This window comes from Pteropus medius, unplaced genomic scaffold, assembly GCF_902729225.1.
Source record: "Pteropus medius unplaced genomic scaffold, Ma_sr-lr_union100, whole genome shotgun sequence".
Lineage (NCBI taxonomy): Eukaryota > Metazoa > Chordata > Mammalia > Chiroptera > Pteropodidae > Pteropus > Pteropus medius.
In genome coordinates this window covers 498,964-519,298 of record NW_024340701.1, presented here as the reverse complement: position 1 = coordinate 519,298, position 20,335 = coordinate 498,964, and the positions used below count along the sequence as shown (strand labels likewise).

General features: G+C 41.9%; 1 protein-coding gene and 1 long non-coding RNA gene across 6 annotated transcripts in view; one reads left to right on the top strand and one right to left on the bottom strand.

The window, feature by feature from the left end:
* The window catches only part of KDM4A (lysine demethylase 4A), a 38,635-nt gene extending 27,166 nt beyond the window's left edge, over positions 1-11,469 (bottom strand). The window contains exons 1-8 of one of the 5 annotated variants that reach the window (XM_039883635.1): positions 11,342-11,469; positions 8,834-9,010; positions 7,986-8,161; positions 5,203-5,317; positions 3,738-3,931; positions 1,552-1,601; positions 697-800; positions 143-280 (exon numbers count right to left, since the gene is read on the bottom strand). In XM_039883635.1, coding sequence (XP_039739569.1) covers positions 143-280; positions 697-800; positions 1,552-1,601; positions 3,738-3,931; positions 5,203-5,317; positions 7,986-8,161; positions 8,834-8,971 — 915 coding nt within the window. In that variant the 5' untranslated portion in view covers positions 8,972-9,010; positions 11,342-11,469. Of the gene's footprint in view, positions 1-142; positions 281-696; positions 801-1,551; positions 1,602-3,737; positions 3,932-5,202; positions 5,318-7,985; positions 8,162-8,833; positions 9,011-10,380; positions 10,467-11,005; positions 11,121-11,286 lie in introns of those variants that run through there. The other 4 variants (XM_039883648.1, XM_039883653.1, XM_039883629.1 and 1 more) reach the window with 4 other exon arrangements.
* A 110-nt stretch (positions 11,470-11,579) lies between these two features.
* On the top strand, positions 11,580-19,607 carry LOC120619297 (uncharacterized). Its single transcript, XR_005657481.1, has 3 exons — positions 11,580-11,759; positions 18,281-18,354; positions 18,963-19,607. It is a non-coding gene; the product is annotated as an uncharacterized LOC120619297 (long non-coding RNA).
* The last annotated feature ends 728 nt before the right edge of the window (positions 19,608-20,335 follow it).

Sequence of the window (20,335 nt, the reverse complement as noted above, 5' to 3'; positions counted from 1 at the left end):
TTGGGCACTTCTGCACATTCCCAGCCATTCTGTTTCTGAATTCTAGAAGTTCAAAGAAAATTTCTAATCACCAGCCAGTGTACCTAACGAAAACCAGACATTTTCAGTCATGATGTGATAGAGAGAAACCAAGCAAACTTACCAGCACTGCTTGTTTGCCATATTCAATCCACCGCCGGGTAGCAAAATTGGTAGACTCCGCACAATTGAAGCCATGGTTAAAGCCAGCATGGTAACCATAAGGGAAAGTGATCATAAATTCTCCAGCTTCCTGAGTCACCTGAACAAGAGCAGACTTGAAGCAGCTGCATCAAATGGCTGAAGCTCACAGAACTGGAACTCTGAGCTCCAGCTCTGCCTCAACTTAGCTGAATAACTGAAGACAAATCATAAAACCACTGGGGTGGTCTTGGTGTCTTCTGTAAAATGCAAAGCCCTAACGTATCAGATGCCACGACTATAATAACCACTCCTCCAAATGAACATTGTTCATGGGGACTTAACTCTCTTCCAGAACCAGGAAAGGTATGGTAGCCCCACCTTGAATACCCGGAGATCAAAGTGCTGTTATATAGCTTAGCTTTGGCCCACACCTGGCACAGAGTGGTGAACTAGAATAAAGCTCCTCTGTGAAACAGATGAGAGAGGGTAGTTTCTGTGAGAGCCTAAGGACACTTGTATGTAAAACCAGCTCACCTTGTCGAAGGGAATTCCATATTTCTTCAGCATTAAAGGAGAAATCAAGGTCATCTTATGGCGAAGGAAAGCCTCACAGCTTTGAGCACTTCCGGGGAAAAAGCCTGTTTTATTGAAAACAGGCACAGGTTAACACACGGCTCTGAAACTAAGCTCTGTAACCCTAGCGTCACTTTACACCTGTGCATCTGGTCTGGCCAATAAGAAGGATGAATCACCAGTGAGACCTCCATGGATCCTTCTAGTTTCAGGCCATTCTAAGATCCTCCAATGAGCCTCTGTCTCCCTTTCTTGTAGGCCATTACATGAGTTATCAAATTCTTTTTGGGGAATTGAGATGACCCAAGTGGCCTCTGCTCTTACAGAGCTTTGAAGCTACTTAGAAACTTTTCCCATTCACCAGTATATCCTTGGTCTTTTGTTAGTAACACATCTACTACAGAACAGACTATCCAAGCTCTCTTGAAATGGGCTCTCTAGAGGTATAAATCTATCAAAGTCCACTTAAAAGAATTCAAGCACAAAATAATTCAATGTTGACTTTTAATCTTTGGGTTTCTGGCAGAAGAATCAGACCAATATGACTGTTGTACTATCCTTGGCCAACTAAACCCATGATCGATAAAAAATGAGGCAAAGACAGTCTAAGAAGGAATTACTAAGCCCCTTCCCAGGACAAGGTGGAGAAAGACACTGGTTTTAGTTGCTCTTCTAAGATAACCAAACAGGCAATCTGGCTCAACCCCGCATCTGCAGGCCTGAGGACAGCCACATGAGACTCTGACCACAGACACTTTAGAGCAATGAGCACAGCTCCTAGAAGGGTGTGACCCAGCTATGGAGGAGACACAGTACCTTTGGCGAGGCGCTCCAGCCGCTTCCCGTGCTCAGGGGGAACAGAGTACCTACAATCACATAAAAGCAACGGACGATGAGCAGAAGACAGTACAGGAGCTAAGGGGCTTGTTCCCCACTCTCAAAACAGCTCAAAGTACCAAGTTTTTCAACTTCCCCACTACAAAAACTAGAGAAGAATCTGGAGAAATGAAATACTAGGCTGTTTCGGCAGAGAAGTGGAGCACCCACACAGAAGTGAGTTAATTTATTTCTTTTATATTCACTCTTTAACAAGACACGTATTTAATATTTACCATGAGCCAGGATTTACGGTATGTGCTCAATGTTGCTCTCCCTTATAATGTTAATGAAATGAAATAAAACAAAAATAAATGGAAGAAAGATGGCATTAAGTGCTCCTGGCAGAGCCCGAGAGGTCTCACTGGGGTAGCATAAAGGAAGAATGGAAAATAAGATAAAAATGGATTAGGTACTTAGAGACCTGGTCCCATACCTGCTGCTGAACCTATTTCCCCTTCATCTCCTTAATAGTTATACTGATTACCCAATAATTACTCCTCTGCCCAGTAGGTTATCTAGATACCATAGAAAATGCTCTTAAAAAAAAAAAAAAATTAAAAACTATGTAAGACTATTTAAACTTTTGCAAACCTGCTAAACTTTATATTCTGAAATTCAAAGTTAAGTCTATTTTAACCTTAATAATCAAGTCTAAAGATTATTCCACAACAAAAATCTTCTCATCCCAAATAGCTTCATTATGAAACAAAACAGATGAGGAGTTGAGGAAAATGTCTGTCACCTAAAGGACTTTGGGATCCATCAGGCAACCTTGCACAGAAGTCTCTGGAGGTCCCACTTCGGATGACCTAAACAGTGTATGTAATAACCAGAAAACCTGCTCTCGACATGAGAATGGAAATCCAATTTCAGGGAACTTTGGAGTTAACTTGGTGAAGACACAAAAGCCACAATTACAGACTCTAGAAGTCTAGCCATCTAAGAAAGGAAATAGGACAGTAGTTAGGGGGTAATCACAGGCTCAAAAAAAAAAAAACTTCTTCCCAAGATTAGAAATTGAAAAGTATTTGAAAGAAGAAAGGAAAACCCCTAGGAAAGGATGCAGCTGAAGATGCTGGAAAAGGTAATGAAAATGGATGTAGTTTCCATGACTCCCCATGACCCAGCCCATGCTGTTCCCTCTGGCCTCCTCACTCACTTCCATCCTGGTACGCAACACCCAAACCACTAAGAACTTCCTCCAGTTCACTAAAACATCATGCTCTCAACTTAGGATCTCTGCACATATTGTTCCAACTGCCTAGACACACTTCCCTCAGTTTCCCCTCTCCTGAACCCACCATTACCCCGCCCAGCTACGTCTTCCTCATTTGTTAGGTCTCAGCTTAATTGTCGCCTCTTCCAGGGAAGCCCTCTCTAATCCCCACATCACCCCTCATGCACCCTATCCATGTGGATCTACAGCACCCACTGTTTCCCATCAGAGCTTTTCTCACAGTGTTATATTCTCACACTTTCTATCTCCTGTCTGTGTGACGGTAGATACCCCATCTGTCTTATTCACTGCTGTTGAATAGCACCTTCTCTAAATACTAAGACTGAGTGATGGGTCAGCATAAGGAGAGAAAACAAAGCTTTGTCTCCCGAACTAGACTGAGAACATCCTGGAGAGCAGGAAGCATATGCCGAGTAGCCTTGCATCCCCTCTTGTGTTAAGCACACACTGCTGCTCACCAAATATTTTTTCCATGAGGAAAAGAAAGCTTTCTATCATCTGAAGGAGTGACTCCAGTCTTGGAAGTCTGCCTCTAAGAAATGCCTCAGGCCTGTTCAGAAAAAGAAATTAGAAAGCAGTAGGACAGCCTGGAATAGCCTCTGTGGCTCTCAGTCACTCAGCAAACTTATGCTTTCATACAGTGGTATTAAGTGCCCTGCCTTCTAAAGCCTTGCTACTCAAAAGGCACTCTGAGCACCGGAGTTATTACGACAGCATCTCATCAATTGAAAGTCTGTTTAAAATGTAAAATGCCAGTCCCACCCCAAGCCTGCTGAACCAGAGTCTGCATTTTAACAAGATCCAGAGGTGTCTCCTAAGCATTTTAAAGCTGAGAAGCCCTGCTCCACCAGGAGAAGCCCCAGTACCAACTTCGGGCTGTCTTTACCAGGACTTTGGTTCTCCAAAGTGCAGGTAATTGATGCTGTATAAATCCATGTCTTCGGTGTGCCAGGCAAAAGATGTCTTCCACATGCCGAAGTACAGATATGGGGTGTTCACACCCTCAATGGTGATCCCACTCTCCTTTTCCACCAAGTCCAGGATTGTTTTCAGCCGACCAATATTCCACTCATCAACATGCTGCAAAAGGAAATGATAGTTCAGGACAAGTTATACTGAATATAAACTGAGGCTCTGAACCTACAAATCATAGAGTAGGTCTAGGTGAGTTGTCACCTTTAACAAAGATCTGGAATAATGTCAAAACAGCATGGACATGACAGGAAGACCACTCACTCACTTTTCACAGCCACCACTGGAACAGAAGCCATTATACCTCTGAAGGGCAAATACCACTCGGAGAACAGCACTACTATATCAAAGATAAATAAGGAGGTGAGAGCCACCTGTTCTAAACCCCAGGAGGAAGAGTTGGAACTGAAGTTAAAGAAATTTAGGTCAAATTGGGGGAACCTCTTAAACCATAAAATATACAAAATAGGGGAAAATTAACTATACCAATTTATGTCCTTTCTAGCCCCAAATTCCCCTGAGCAATGTTTTCAGTAAAAAGTTTACTGAACTTGTGTTCATACAAATCCTTTTCCTGAGTTGAAATGGTCAGCTGGGAGCCCACTTCTTACAGTGCGTTCTGGATTATGCCCTGCTTTTGTAGCTCCCCATCCCAGACCCTCATAGTATCTTCCTGCCATTTGTGTCTCTAAGCTTCACTTCCCACGACTCAAAATGACTGTCTCTAAGCTTCACTTCCCACAACTCCAAACTTGGAATCTATTTTTTAAATTCCTTCCTTCCAATAATTTACAAAAACACTGAAATTAATCTGAGCGATAATCCCTGAAACAACCTACAGATTTTTAATCATCCAGAACAGCCCCAAGTATTCCTTCCTTACACCGTTTCTTGGGCTTTCTTTACGCCAAAAGCACTACATCCCCAAGGCATGCAATTCGTTAAGCTTTTGCTACAGAATCTTAAGGGTTCTGAAAATCTAAAATTTTTCTTCTGAAATACATTCTCCTTTCATTAGATTAGTCAGTGATCTTTTTTTCTGCAGAAACCACACTGCCTCTCCCCCAACAATTCATTTACTGTGATCCCACCCTTTCAAGAACTCATCAGCTACCACCCACGAACTATTCTAACAGCCCTTGCAAAGAATACCACATCATCCAATTCACATGTAGAGTGGGAGAAGTAAAATTCAGTCACATGCAAAAATACCCACAAACAAGTGAGCACAGCACATCGGCTGGTGGTGGATCATTCCTTTGTTCATCCACCCATTCAGCAAGTAGTTTTTAGGGGCCTACAAAATGCTGGTCAGATAAAAACGGCATGACATTACAAAATCACAAAAATGCTGCTGCAAAGTTTCCCGCGGGTCTCACCTTTTCATAGAGAGTGCCATTCACGTCTGCACCATAGATTGGGGGGTTGAATGTGAGATTTTTCCAGTATTTCCGTTCAAGCTCTTCAAACTCACTATAGCGTGGGGTACAGTACCTTTCAAAAGTAAAAGAAGTGTTAACCACTTTCAAGGACAAAATTCATTAGGCATTATGAACAACACGAGACACAATCCCCTGGTTCCAGGTACAGCAAGATATTTCAAATGAATATGACATAACCTTAGCCTTTAAGGCTCCAATACACAGTAACTTCCTCAATATCCCTTCCATGAGCTCTAGGTCCAAGGAAGGTACTGTACATGAAGGTGTAAGCCCATCTTCCTTAAGAAGCACGGTATCTTCAACTCTTTCACGTGAATCTACTAAAACTATATCCTGCTAGAGTCAGGAGTGGCCTGGCCACCCAAGGAGAGAACAGGCTTCCAAAAATTGCAAGATCCAAGAACTGCAAATCCCTAAACAGATGACCCTTGAACAACTCGGCTTTGAACTGAGCAGGTCCACTTACACACAGATTTTTTTCACTAAATACTGTAAATGTATTTTCTCTTCATTTTGATTTTCTTAATGACATTTTTTTCTCTAACTTACTTTATCGTTAAGAATACAATATACAATACACATAACATACAATATATGTGTTACTCAACTGTTTATGTTATTGGTAAGGCTCCTGGTCAACAGCAGGCTATTAGTAGTTAAATTTTGGGGAGTCAAAAGTTATATGCAGATTTTCGACTTTACTGCATGCGGTGGGGGTCAGCTCCCCTACTCCTGTATTATTCAAGGGTCAACTGTATATACACAGACGACCAAAACCCACCAGCCTGTGGAGGGCTAACTAAGCCCTGACATAGCACTCCCTTCCTTGCACTCATGTAAAGGAAGAGGTTCCAAATGAGCCCATTGGTATTGTCCCTGCTACATTCCCAGCACTCAACGCAGTGGCTGACATTCAACAAATAATAGTGCCTAAAAACAAAATATTTTAACAAAAACATAAAATATTCCTAAAACTATAAAAACAGATTTTGCCTATCAAGTGTAATATTTAGGGAGATATATATTTTTATACACATGTACACACATATATACGTGTATATATAGTGTGCATATATATACACACACACATAAAAAGCCATTAAAAATATCTATGCTCTACTATAACTCAAATGGCAAAAAATACATGAATGGATAGAGTGGAAATGGAGCCGCAAAGACCAAAATGAAATGTATAGGGATAAGAGGATGAGTAAAGAAAAAAAAAATCCTACTTTAAATACCGCCTTACATTTTAATGTCAACCTAATGAATAATAAAGTTTTGAATTCTAAAGTTCCTTTGGAAATATAAATAACTCTTCTACCTCCAACTGATCTGCTTTATAAATTTAGATTTTACCTGCTGGGTTTTCTTAAAGCTGGCTGACTATGCAGATAGAAATCAAGGGAAAGAATTTGTTGTATTTTGGATGAAAAGAAAAGACACAGACTGGTGAATTTAAAAAGAAAAGAGTTACTGTGAAAGAAGAAAAGGTCTACCATATGTTGCCAAGAAGAGAAGACCGGCACAGGAGGCTGGGGCCTCTGGTGGAAGCCCATGCGAAACACAAAGCAGGTTGCTTGGCCCCAGTGCACAGCTAGAAATGAGACATAAAGGATGACACAGCCTTTCATCTACAGAGTACATCACACTTCCTCAACGTGCTTTTACATAAATTCTCTCATTAGACAGCGGGTTGGCTAGCAATAGATGTTTTAAGAGTAAGTCGTCAATAAAACTGGAAGACCATATTTAGAACTGTGATGAGCAAAAGGGAAAGAAGGCAAAGCGTAGAAATAGAAAGAGCGAGATCCGATGTGAGAGAAAGAGATGTTAAGGCGCGTGAAGTCAGGCCGAAAAACTGTGAAAACCGGCAAGCTACAGATCTAGCTCTGGGCTCCTTCACAGTGAAGGCACAGCACGTCTGACTGGCTGAAATAAGGCATGCGTAGATCAAAAAGACTCAGGAAAAAAAAAAAAGCAATAAAGAGGGAAGAATTCTTGTGGAAACTGAAAATTAAGGAGTGGCACAGGAAGGGAGAAGATCCAAGGGAGAGGATTAAGAAGAAGCACTGAGAGCTGACGAGGGAAAGACAAAATTCATTTGCTGGACATCTGAGGTCAAATGAGAGCTGTTAAAAACAGTAGAGAAAAATGACTGAAAATAGCAGGCCTAAACAAAGAAAGACATTTCTAACAGAGATGGGAATGTACAGTAAATGCAGAAATGCAGTAAATGAGAGAAAAAAATAGTAACCAGCTTGGTAGTTTATTCACATTATGTTAATGTAAAAATGAAAAAGAGATAGCAGCCTGATGGGTAGTGAGATTTAAGGCATAATTAAAGATAGAAAACCCTGAAAGAAGAGATTAAACTAGTAAGGCCACTTTGGGATAAGCAGGTGGCATCGATACATCTGGCAAAAAACCCTTTTGAACCAACTCCAACTTTCTCCTTTGCAAATCTACAACTTACCAGAGTCAGAAAATGATTCTACTTTTCATGGAAAAACAATGAGATTACTTTATGGCAAGTTTAGACTGTGACACAGAACTGAGAAAGGAAAATGCATCCATAAAAAGGTCAGAAAGGGAGACAGAAGGTAGCGCTGAGGAAACTGGTGTTCAGTAGGCCAGTAGCAGTCTTGCAGAGAGCTGAGGATGAGATGTTAGGTACCAGACACTATGACAGATAAAGGAAGAAACACATTTTCACTCACTTATCACTATTGGCTATCTTGCGGAACTCTCGAACAGTCATGGCTTTCTTCTGTATGTTGTACTGAGTGAAGAGGCCAGACTGCCCAGTCACCAGCTGCTGGATAGGAGCAGGAATGACCAGATCATCAATATCATCATAGGACGCTCGAGGCTTCCACTCCTTTGGAGGAACGACCTGTAGGGAACACAAGAAACAATGAGAAAGATCAGAAACTATCAAGCCGGTGAGCATTCAGGACATTTGTGGGCTGTTATCCAACCTAACAGTCAATTTTACTAGGAACTTACTTTAACCATGCTCACTCAAACACAGCAAGTCACACTGTCATGCTAACTTTGATCCAGTTCTGCCACGAACTAGCTGCCTAGTTGCCATGCCCTAAGGTAAGTAATACTTGTTCGCAGCCCCAGTATCTTATCTGGATACCAAGAAGGGAGGTTGAAGAGTTGATTCTCTCTCAGCCTAACAGAAAGTCCACATAGGAAGCCAGGTGACTGTCAGAGTGCTGGCTGAGAGTGAAATGAGAACAAGAGAAGTTGGATGGCACAAGCACTCAATGACAGATAAAAACACTCAAGCACCATTTCCACAGAGGAAGCATCATAGCAAGTGACCCTGAGACAATGGCTTTTTCCTCTCCCTTTTAAAGACTGAAAGCAGCTCTCTTCCTATCTAAAAGAGAGATGCTTCAGATGTTAACGAAAGGAATTAACTTGCAAATAGGACAGCACACACTCGGCTCTTCACCTTGCCTGGCTTTCAATAAAACTCAGTTCTTCTAGCCTTCACTTAGGAAGTCTTACTGCTGCCCTGTCACAAAAGCCATGCTGAAAGCCCACCCCTCACCTTCGCCAGGCCAGCCCGATGAGCTCCTTGGGATTCAATGTAGGCAATGTATCGACTAAAGTTCCGGAACTCCTCCATAGTTGGATAAAAGGTCATTATCCGAGCACTGGGATTCAGGGTTTCGGATTCGGAAGCCATTTTATCTCCTTTTTGAGGTCACTTTGGTCAGGCAGGAATCTGAAGGAATACATTAAGAGTATAAAATTATACAAAATATAATTAAAGTTAAATGCTAGAAATGTCAGTTCTGAAAACAGTAAAAGATGATGTAGAAATCATGAAGAAGCATTAAGACCTCACACCTGGAATGCCTCTAGATAAGTTATCTAAATGAACTAGAAATACGGATAGAAAAGGCTATGTTTAAAAGAACCCGAGGTATCAAAATTGCAGGTATTCAAAACTCATTTAAATGGAGATACTGTTTCAGCTCAAAAAAGGGAAATTGTAATTATTTGATTGTTAGTCCTATCTAACAATACAGCTGCTCTGCCCATATTTTACCCTTATCTTTTCACGGTGCTCTTATTGACACATTGCTAATTGCTTCTCAGATTATTAAACATAATATACTACAATCCAATTTAAAAAGCAACCTATGGGCTCCCTTATATGGCAGAGCTTTAAAAGAGGATTTTGCATTCCTAAGTAAAGTTATTTGGTTACAAGATTATAAAGTTTATGGGTTAAAAAGTACTCTGATATTAGTAGCATGAGTTATAATTTTTAAAACCCTAAAGTGAAATTGTTCTCATACCTAAACCAAAATGCAGTTTCAGCAGTACTTAATGTGAGGTCAAGCTAGAGACTAATTCAAATGCACTATACCCAGAACTCAAAGGACAAAATTTAAACAGGCAATAAACTGGCAATACAGGGCAAACTTCATAACTGACTGAAAGGGAAATAAACACTTCGTTTTTAGATGAGGCCTCCAGCTCAGTGGGTACATTCCTATTACCAGGTACCACAATAACCTATTTTAACTAAGAACCAAACATACCAGCTAAAAGGAACCAATTTAGAAGCAAAAACGTATGTCCCTTCCTCTAGAAAACTCTAGAACTCTCCCAATCTGGGCCCCAAAGCCATGGCACTTCAGCTCCAAGAGTGCCCTTCAAAGGTGGAGAGTTCAGAAGGGAGGAAACTGCCTCCAATCTACCAACTATCTAATGATATACTGGGAATACTGCATAGAGCAAAACTGCCTAAGAGAGAAGACAGCCTCCCCCGCCACAACACACACACACACACACATCTCTCAAGCCTCCATTTCACCAAAAATAAAGTGTGTTCCCGGCCAGGAACTTTTCATGCACTTTGAGAAAACTTTGCATGGCAGGTATAGTTATTCCTATTTTACATACCAGGTAATTTGCCCACAGTCCTGTAATGCCCTCCCGGTGCTCCTTCCATTACTGTGTGCTGCCTATACATCATAATCTCCACCTAGACTAAGCCCTTTACAAGGGCAGATTCAAGTGTGGAGGAACTTGACGTTTAATTTTGAAGACCCTCTTTTTAAAAAAGAATACAAAATATCTTACTTTTGCAAATTTTATCAAAGATACAATCATGTGAAGAGCGTTAGTGCCCAAGCCCAGTGTTAAAGTCCATCGCCTCTGGCCTTATTCATCTTTGCATGCCTAGAACCTAGAACAATACCAGGCACAGAGTAGGCGCTCAGTAACTGTTGAATAACTTATTTCCTCGGCTTCACCTCAGTTGCTCATTCCTTTTCTTCGACCTTAGAATGCCCTTCCCCCAATCTAGTCACTGGGGAAAGCTCCTGTTCCCTGACACCTTCCTTCTCCTATCTAGCTAGCATCAAAGCCTAGTGGCTTAAGAGCACCGGCTCTGGAGTCAAAGAAACTCTGAATACAGACCCGGTCTCTGCCATTTACTAGCTGTGTGACCTTGGCTGTGTGAGTTGTCAGAGCCTCAGTTTCTCCACCTGTAAGATGGGGATCCCAACCTCATTGCTGGCAGACTTGCTGTGATTAACTCAGATGATGCAAGCGAAACGCTAAGCACTAGGCCCGGTACTTAATCACTCAATAGAGGTAGCTATTGTTAACAACCATTTCAAACTCCCGCCCCCTCCCTTCACAGCGGCTCCCACCGGTATCTCTCCCAAGGCAGCCCCCAGCTCCCAAGGTCCCTGAACCTCACCGAGTAAAGGTGCGGCCCCTCCCGGCCCCGCTGCCCAGGCGAGTGGGGCCCGGCCGCAGGAAGAAAATAAGGCCCAGTAGACCCGCCCCCCTTCCCCGACGTCCATTGGCCATAAGTAATTGGAAAAGACCAATATCAGGACCCATTTTAGAATCACCCGCTTCATTGGTTGAGAACTGTGCCCATCACTTACGCTGGTGTCACCCCTCCCCCACAAGAGCTCACGGTCAAGGCCACATCAGCCACACACCTAAAAGATTCCAAAACCCTATGGTTCTCACCTAAACCCCACCTTCCCGGCAGGCCTAAGACCCAGCTTCTGCTGTCGCCACTAACCGATCTTACTGCTTTTCCATCTCGCAAAGGACAAAACTCCGCCTCCTCTAAAGTCGGCCTCCGCGCAGCCGCACAGTGCCCTACAAGAGTCAACCAATCCGAGGGCCGCTATCAGCCTTCAAACAACCAATGAGGACGCGCTGCAGTCGCCCCAAAGTCTGGGCTTATCAATTTGCTCAGCCTATGAGCGTCGGCTCGGGCTGTTGCCAGGAGGAAACGCTGTACCACCCGGACCGCGGCCACTGAGCGTCTAGGCTGAATCGCGGAGCTGGCCAATCATAGACAGGCCTTTGGCCGCCCGTAACTAATCAAGATAGAAAGAGGCGAGTGCCTAGAAATGGGATGGTTGGGAAGGGTAAGGGCGATGAGGTTATTGCAGGATACTTCTAACGACTGGGTGGGGCAGAGCATTTTGGGGGTGAGTATGACCCGTGCCCAAGGTAGAAGTGTGCTGGGGGGGCCCTTAGGGGCAGCTTCCGAGGTCAAGGAGTTTCTGATAAAGTGACCAACTTGTCCCAGACTGTCTCCGTTTTTAAAACGGAAAGATCATATCCTTGGGAACCCCCTCACTCGCTGGCAAACGGGGACATTTCTTGAAGAAAACAGTTCCTGAATGGGAAGGAGCTCTGCGGGTCATTAGGACAGGTCCTGATGGGAGATGTCCTTAGAGTCATTAAGAAGCAGTTCCTCAGTGAGCAAGGATTTGGGGGTCATTAGGAGCAGCTCTTGGGAAGGAGATCCTGGGAGTCATTAGACGCACTTCTGGGGGATGAGGGGGCTCCTAGAAGTCATTAGGAGCAGTTCCTGAGACGTAGTGAGTCGCCTTAATTAAAGAGCTCCCAAATTGTCAAGGGTGATGGGGGAAGGAGACCTATGGAACACTCCGATAGGTCAAATAGAAAAGAAGAATAACCAAAGCCAGAGTCATAAAAAATATACAAAATTACCCATACATGACTAATGCTGTAGTGTACTGGAAAGAGCTTTGGAGTCAGATTTGTGTTCCATACCAGTGCTCCTCTGTGCCTAGGATTTCCCATCAGTAAAATGGAATAGATAATACTAGGCTTGCAGGATTGTTATGTAGATGAGTTAATACATGTTGGGGGAAGAGGATGGTATTATATACAATAGTACAAACGTGGACCAATCATGATATATCTCCTGGGGCTGGGCACATGCTTCCTTCACCTTCCCCCCGCAAAACAGAATTCTTTTTAAAAGACAAGAGAATGACCATTTGGTAAGCAACCAATAGTCTTTCGCAATAATAATGTTTTTTTCATTGACCTAGTAAAAGCTCACCAAATTACTCCGAGTGCGAAGGATCCAACTTGAATGATACATAATGAGAAAAATCACCCCAAATCATGCCATAGAATTTACCACTGTCCTTGCTGCAGCTCACCTCACCAATTCCACTGTCCTGGACATGGATGCAATTACTAGTACTGCTGTCACTACCAACTACTCCATGAATTTGATCTTGTTACATTTCCTCCTACCCTAGAGGATTTTCCAAGATTGCTGCTACTTTGTATCACTAGCTTTCAATTGGTAATAGGTGGAACCAAGATAAATTGTCTTGATATCCTCTGGTTTCTCTGACCAGTTTATCTTAGTCATTTTTTAAGCTCATCTTTCCCACTCTTTTAAGTGTTGATGTTCAAAGCAAAACTAATCTCTGGTGAAGTCAAAGTTATGGTTATCTTTGGGTAGGGAACAGGGAATGATGAGGGGCCAGGGCAGCATAAATAATGCTTCTGGGGGTGTTGGTAATATTTTATGTCTTAATCTGGATAGTGGTTATTAACACTAATGTGTTCACATTGTAAAAATTCTTTGAGCATATAAATTGTGCATAACATTCAATGTACATGATACCTTAATTTTTAAAATTAAATTTAAAAATTGTTTTTAATTTTTTTTAAAGAAAGAAAATCATTTTTTTGGAGCATGGCAATGGAGTCTATGAAGCCACCCCAGGAGCTGGAGCTGTAGTATCTCCTCTTATTCCATTTCATGTTGAATAAAGGCTGTATCTTAAATTAAAAAAGGGAAGGAAGGAGCGAGGGAGGGAGGGAGAGAGAGAAGAAAATCATGATGCCCCTATGGCTGCATCCTTTGCTTTCTCTCATTCTACAAACTCCTTAAGTGTTTTTGGTTTCACAACTCACTAGCAGTACGACCTAGGGCAAATTAATTTCTCCAACCCTCAGTTATATAATAACTAAAACTGGAACTTCCCCTTTCTTCGTTGTAAGAATTGAATGAGATAATGCAGGTAAAGCACTTTGAAGTTGAATTGGCATGTAGTAAGTGCTTAGTAAGTGTTAGCTAGGTGATGATGATGATGGTAATGATATAAAGCACTTAGCATAAAGCCTGAAAAAAGAGCTCAATACACTTTCACTCTGAGGCTTCACTCATATGTGCACGCTGATGACATCCATTCTATACTCCAGCACGATCTCCTCCCTTGAGTTCAGATCCATATATCCTCCTATATCTAGATCCCTCCCCCTAGGTGTCCTACAAGTACCTAAAACTCACATACCCAGTAAAACAAATCTCTTTGCCCCATAAATGACTCCACTTCCTAGGTTTACTATCTTAGTGCGGCAGCCATCGACCCACTGCCTAAGCCAGAAACCAGTATGCAACTAGAGACTCCTTCATGGGTCAATTACCTCACCTTGTACAGTTCCACAAAGTAAATGTTTTACAAGTTCATGTTTGTTTACATGTCCATCTCCTTCCACTAGACAAAAATCTCTCAAGAGTACCAGTCTTATTGGTAGTATCATTTAGAAAGATGTTCCATTGCCAGAAATAGAACCCGAGCAACGGTGGCTTAAACAAACATAAAGTTATTTTTCTCATGTAGTAAGTCTGAAGGGGAGTATCTATTGGCATTGGCTCAGTGTTCAACAAAGGCATCAAAGATACAGGTACCTTCCATCTTTCTCTATCATACTTTAAACCCTAGGTTTGGCCCTCACATGTGTACCTCATGGTTATAGGGTGATTGCTGTAGCTTCAGACATCCTGTCTAAATTCATGGATTTGAGGAAGAAAGGGACCACATCAGCAGCACCTGTTCCTCCTACCAGACCCAGCAAGAAGTTGCCCAGAATCTGCCTACCCTTCAGTAATGAGTGGAACAGTACTTTTCCTGCCCTCATCGTGTTTACCATCTAATGAGGGAGACAGACATGAAACACATGCTCAGGCAAATAAATAAAATCACAGTTGTGCTTACCACAAAGGAAAAAAAAAGGGCGAGAACTTTAAGAGTGATTTGCTAGTAATGGCAGTAGAATTTGGAGGTAAAACTCTGTCATGACATAAAGTTCATGCCATGTTCCTAGCTTGAGGATTCTTTCCTAGAACTTCCCTTTATCCAGCATCCAGCACAATGCCTAACATATAGTATTATCTCAGTAATAATAATGGCAATATTATTAGCTTTAAAGTTAACTACATTTGCTGAGACTTTATTATGTTTCAAACACTATGCTAAATGCTTGATATACACAAAAGTTTTTTACATTGTCGTTAGCATTTTTCTTTTTATAAAAACACTTTTATTGATGTATAACTTACATACCATAAAATTCACCCATTTTAAGAGTATAATGAAATGATTTTAATAAATTTACCGAGTCATGCAACCATTACCCAATCCAGTTTTAGAACATTTCCATCACCTCAGTAAAACCTGCCACATCAATAAGATCCCTCATGCCCAGTTACCAATCACTCTCTGTCCCTACTCTTAGCAACAGACAACCATTCATCCACTCATCTACTTTCTGTCTATATAGATATGCCTTTTCTGGACATTTCATATTAACAGAACCACACATTATGTGCTCTTTTGTGTCTGGCTTTTTTCACTTAGCATAATTTTTTTGAGATTCATCCATGTTGTAGCATGCATTGGTATTTTTTTTTTTTAAATGTTGAATAGTCTCCCATTGTAGTATTGATTGACATTTGGGTTGTTTCCAGTTTTTGGCTATTATGTATAGGGCTTCTATCAACATTTATGTGCAAGTCTTTTGTTAATGTTTGTTTTCAATACTCTAGGGTAGCTAACTAGGAGTAGAATTTGTGTTGTCTGGTAATTTGTTTACCTTTTTAAGAAACTGTCAAACTGTTTTCCAAAGTGGCCGTACCATTTTATGTTCCCATCAACAATATAGGAAGATTCCCATTTCTTCCTATCTTTGCCAACATTTCTTATTGTCTGTCTTTCTGATTATAGCCATTCCAGTAGGTGTGAAGTGGTATCTCATTGGGGTTTTAATTTGCATTTCTCTAATGACTAATGATGTTGAGAATCTTTTTATATGTTTATTAGCCATTTATATATCTTCTTTGGTGAAATGTCTATTCAAATCTTTTGTCAATTTTTTAATTGGGTTGTTTATCTTAATATTGAGTTGTAAGAGCCCTTTAGATATTCTGGATACAAGTCCTTTATCAGATATAAGCTTTGTAAATATTATCTCTCATTCTGTGGCTTGTCTTTTCATTTTAATAATGTCTTTTGAGTGCAAGAGTTTTTAATTTTGATGAAGTCCAACTTATCAGTTTTTTTCTTTATGAATTGTGCCTTTGGTGCATTGACATTAACATTTATATAGTTCTGCTCTGCCTCCAAAATATATCCAGAATCCAGCACTTCCCTCCACCTCCATTGTCACGACCCTGGTCCACGCCACCATCATCTATAAACCAGTGAGGATAATTCTCCCTGCTTCTGCCCTTGCAATCTCAACACAATAGAGCTATTCTTTAATACTAGAAGCCAGATCATGTTACTCCTCTTAAAACCATCAAATGACTTCCATCTCATTCTGGATAGAAGCCAAGTCCTTATAATGACCTATAATCTTCCCTTACCTCCTCCCTGTATAACCTCCCCCACCACACACACACACATATTCCTCCAGTTCTCCATTCCTCCATGTCTGAATGGCTTGCTCCCCCACCTCCTTGATGGCTTTGCTGACATATATCACCTCAGTGAAACCCTTCCCTAACCAACAATATATGCTTTATTTTTCTATTGTTTAACTCTCCCCTTTAGAATGTCTCCTTCATGAGGCCAGGGCTGTGTTTTGTTCACTACTATCCTCATCGCTTAGGACAGACTGGCTCTTTGTATGAGCTCACTAAATACTTGTCGAGTGAATGAATGATAGTCCTTAATTCCATCCTCACAATGAACTTTTGAAGAAGGTATCATTACTGTCTCCATTTTATAGTTGAGGAAACTGGGATGCAGGAAGGTTAAGTAACTTGAAATGAACAATGGACCTGAGGATGCTTTTTGAATAAACAAATGAATGATGAACTGAATGAGTAAATGAACAGGAAGGATTGCATGTGTATACTAATGAAGCCTCTCATCTTCACCTCTGGATCAATCACATTCCAACCCTTGTCTGGGGCACTAGTGCCTGAAATATTTTTCTCTGGACCTTTGGGAGGCTCTGGGCAAAGGGCCTGACATGGGCTGCCCAGAAAAGAAGCCCTGATCCCTAAGCATCAGGAACACATTAATACAGCCTGACCTGCTCAGCTCGAGTCACTGAGGGGTTTCTGCAGCCAGGTTAGTCCATGTAAATAGAAAGAGAATTCAGCCTTGAAGATGAGGTCAACTGGAAAGATCAGGGCCTTCTAGCCTATGAAATATAAAAATACACATAAAAAAATGCTTAGAGACACATACCCACAAACACTCTGGATTCCTTTGTTTAACAAAAACATAATTTTTCTTTCTAGCTATGATTTATTCTCCCGCTCTGGGGAGGATGGCTCAGTGTGACAGGAAAAGGTGTAAAAAGCCTTGGTGAGCAGCATCAACAGATGCCCCATGGGCCACTTCTGCATCACATTCAGTCCTTTCTCCTTTGCTTCTGCCACCTGTTCTGCTGGTTTTTTGTTTTGTTTTTATCTCAGGCACCAAAATATCTTTATCTCAAGACTAAATCTCTTTCATTCTTTAAGACTTGACTCAAACTCTACCCACTTGTGCATTCTTTTAAGGATTTTAAAATAGGCATCTGTTTTGTGCTGACTCTAGGGATACAGAGATCAAGACAACTCTATCTCTCTACTTGGACAATTACAGGCACCTCAAACTCAGCAAAAGCAAACTCTTGGTTCTCCCCTAAATCTGCTCCTCATCAGTGTCCCTCACTGCAGTAAAGGCATCCGTATCTATCCGGGTGTGCAGTCATTCTTGATTCTTCTCTCTTGTAGCCCACATCCAAGCCTATTGGCCTTACTCTCAAAACTGCATCCTGAATTCTACTCTTCTTACCTCCCCTGTCATTAGCATCCCGCCTCGGGCCACAGCACCTTTCACCTGGACCACTACAAACATTGTCCCTCCAATCGGTTCTCCAAACAGCAGCCAGAGTGATCTTTCTAAAAAGTGAATCTGAGTTCATTGCTCTATTGAAAACTCTTTAAAAGCTTCCTGTACTCTTGCCTTTTGAGCCATGCTTCTCTTGCTCAAGCCCGCTTCTGTGTCTGGAAGTATACTTTCCCTTCTAATAAGGCTTTTCTGATGTTAAATGAATGAATGAATGAATGAATGAATGAATGAATAAAAGCTTCTTGTACTCTCATTGTGAATTCCCAGTCCCTTGCCCCTGCCCCCTCTCCACCCCATCCTGCCCTATGCTTCCTTTGCTCTCTGGGCTCCAGCCATGCTAACCTTCATTCTGTTTTCCTAAAAGGAGCTATGCTCTCTCTTCTGCCTCAGGGCCTCTAGTAAAGACCACTTCTCTCTAACTCGCAAACTAGTGGGGGTCCTGCTGTCCTGTGCTGCCCTCATTGCATTAGGCACTTGTCCTGCAGAGCATCTATGAGTTTGTAATTATGTGTAAAATTTCTGTGACTAATGTCTGTTTCCTACAGAATAAACCTCTAAGGGGAGGGACTTTGATTTTCCACCATTGAATCCCATTGCCCTGTACAATGCCTGGTTCATAGTAAGTACTCAATAAACATTCCTGGAAACGTTTGTGGAAAGAATGGATAAACAAAGCCACATGGACTGCAGTTTGTATAGTAGTTAAGCATTCAGGCTCTTAAGTCACACAGGTCCAGGTTCAAATCTAGTTTCTGTTCCTTTCCTAGTTGTGTGACTTAGGGTGAGTTGCTTGACCACTCCAGACCTTTGGGTCTTCAGCTGCAAAGGGAGATAATACAAGCTACTAGATAAAGGGAAGTGGGGTGAGTGGAGGTAGATAGGGGTAAAAGAGATCAAATACTTAGTGACATAAGGAAATCTAACTTTGGATGGTGAAGATGCAATGCAATATATATAACAAATTGTTGAATTGTATACTTGAGACTTATTTGATTTTATTAACCAATGACACCCCAATACTTTTAAGAAAAAATAAATTTAAAAAATAAATAAAAATAAAAAGGACTTCTGAGTTTCAAAAAAAAAAAATACAAGCTACTACTCAGGGCTGTTGAGGGAATTAAATTTTTACAATGTAGGTAAAGCGCATGTCACACTTAAGTGCTTAGTGATGCTAGCAGGTATTACAATACGTAATAGGTGTATTTGTTGGATTTAAATCTTTAGGACTACATAGGAGCTCAGACGGAAGTAACTGCAGAGAATGCCCTGAAAACGTGCCAGAGAGGAGGCTGGAAAGGGCCATCCCTGGAACGGAGTCTGGGACACAAGGCCTTTCAGGGGAGATTGAGGAGCACCTCAGTTCTGAGGCCAAAAACCTCCCTTCGGGTCAAAGTCCAGACAAAGTCCTGGGTGACCCTCATTTATTTAAAATAAAAATGTTGCTTGGGAAATCTCCATTTGAGCCATTCCTACCACTGGTGTGGGGGATGGGGAAAAAAGCAGCACATCAGGGAAAGGTTGGTCTGGTGTGGTGGATGCAGACCCCTTCTTAGTTAAGGTGGTTGTAGAGGTGGGAAGTCCCTCTTAGAGCTGAGTAGGATGTGTGCTCAGGGTGGAAGCAAAAGGCGGGCATCCTTAAAAGAGAAGGGAGTGGAGATTCTGAAGACTGAGAGTTCTGGCAGCCCCAGCCATAATTCCTCCCGACAATCAGATTTACCTCTTGCTTTAGGGCCAGGCCAAACACCTCCTTTTTGATCCATTTAGCAAACATTTATTGAGTCTCACTTTGGGCTAGACTAGGCTGGGAGAAACGACTAAGACATGTTCCTTGCCTTCAAGAAGTTCACAGTCCAGTGGAGGAGACAGAAAAAAAATCAAACCATAATTATAATGTCAATTTACATTTCATTTCTGCACTGCAGCCTGGATCATTCCCCCGCCCCCATTTAGTGTGTGAACAGCTGAAGAAGCAAGAATAATTATTTCAGCACAGTGCTATGGTTACTGGACCAACACAGCTGGATGTGAGACTGTCTGGTGGAGTGTGGGCGAGGAAGGGGCTAAGATGGGATTCCCAGAGGATTTGGTCTTGGACGAGGTGGGCCAGGAAGGACACCAAGGCATGTGCAGCCACAGCATGATGTGCTTTTCTACCACTGACACATTCTTATGAAAAAAGTACCTGTCAGAGGTAGCAAACTAGAAACTGCATTTTAAATAGAAAGCATCACCACCTGGAAAATTATTGCTGACATTTTTGTGCAAATCTTTGCCAGCACTTCTCCAGTTTTAATGCTCATACAAATGCTTTAAGGCAGGGGTCCCCAACGCATGGGCCATGCATCGGTACCAGTCTGTGGCCTGTTAGGAACTGGGCCACATAGCAGGAGGTAAGTGGTGGGTGAGAGAGCAAAGCTTCATCTGTAGTTGCAGCTGCTCCCCAGCACTAGCATCACCGCCTCAACTCCATCTCAGATCATTAGGCATTAGATTCTCATAGGAGCACTGGTCCCTGGTGACAAAAAGGTTGGGGACTGCTGCTGTCAAAATACAAATTCTGATTCAGGTCTGGGGTGGGGCCTGCGATTCTTTGTTTC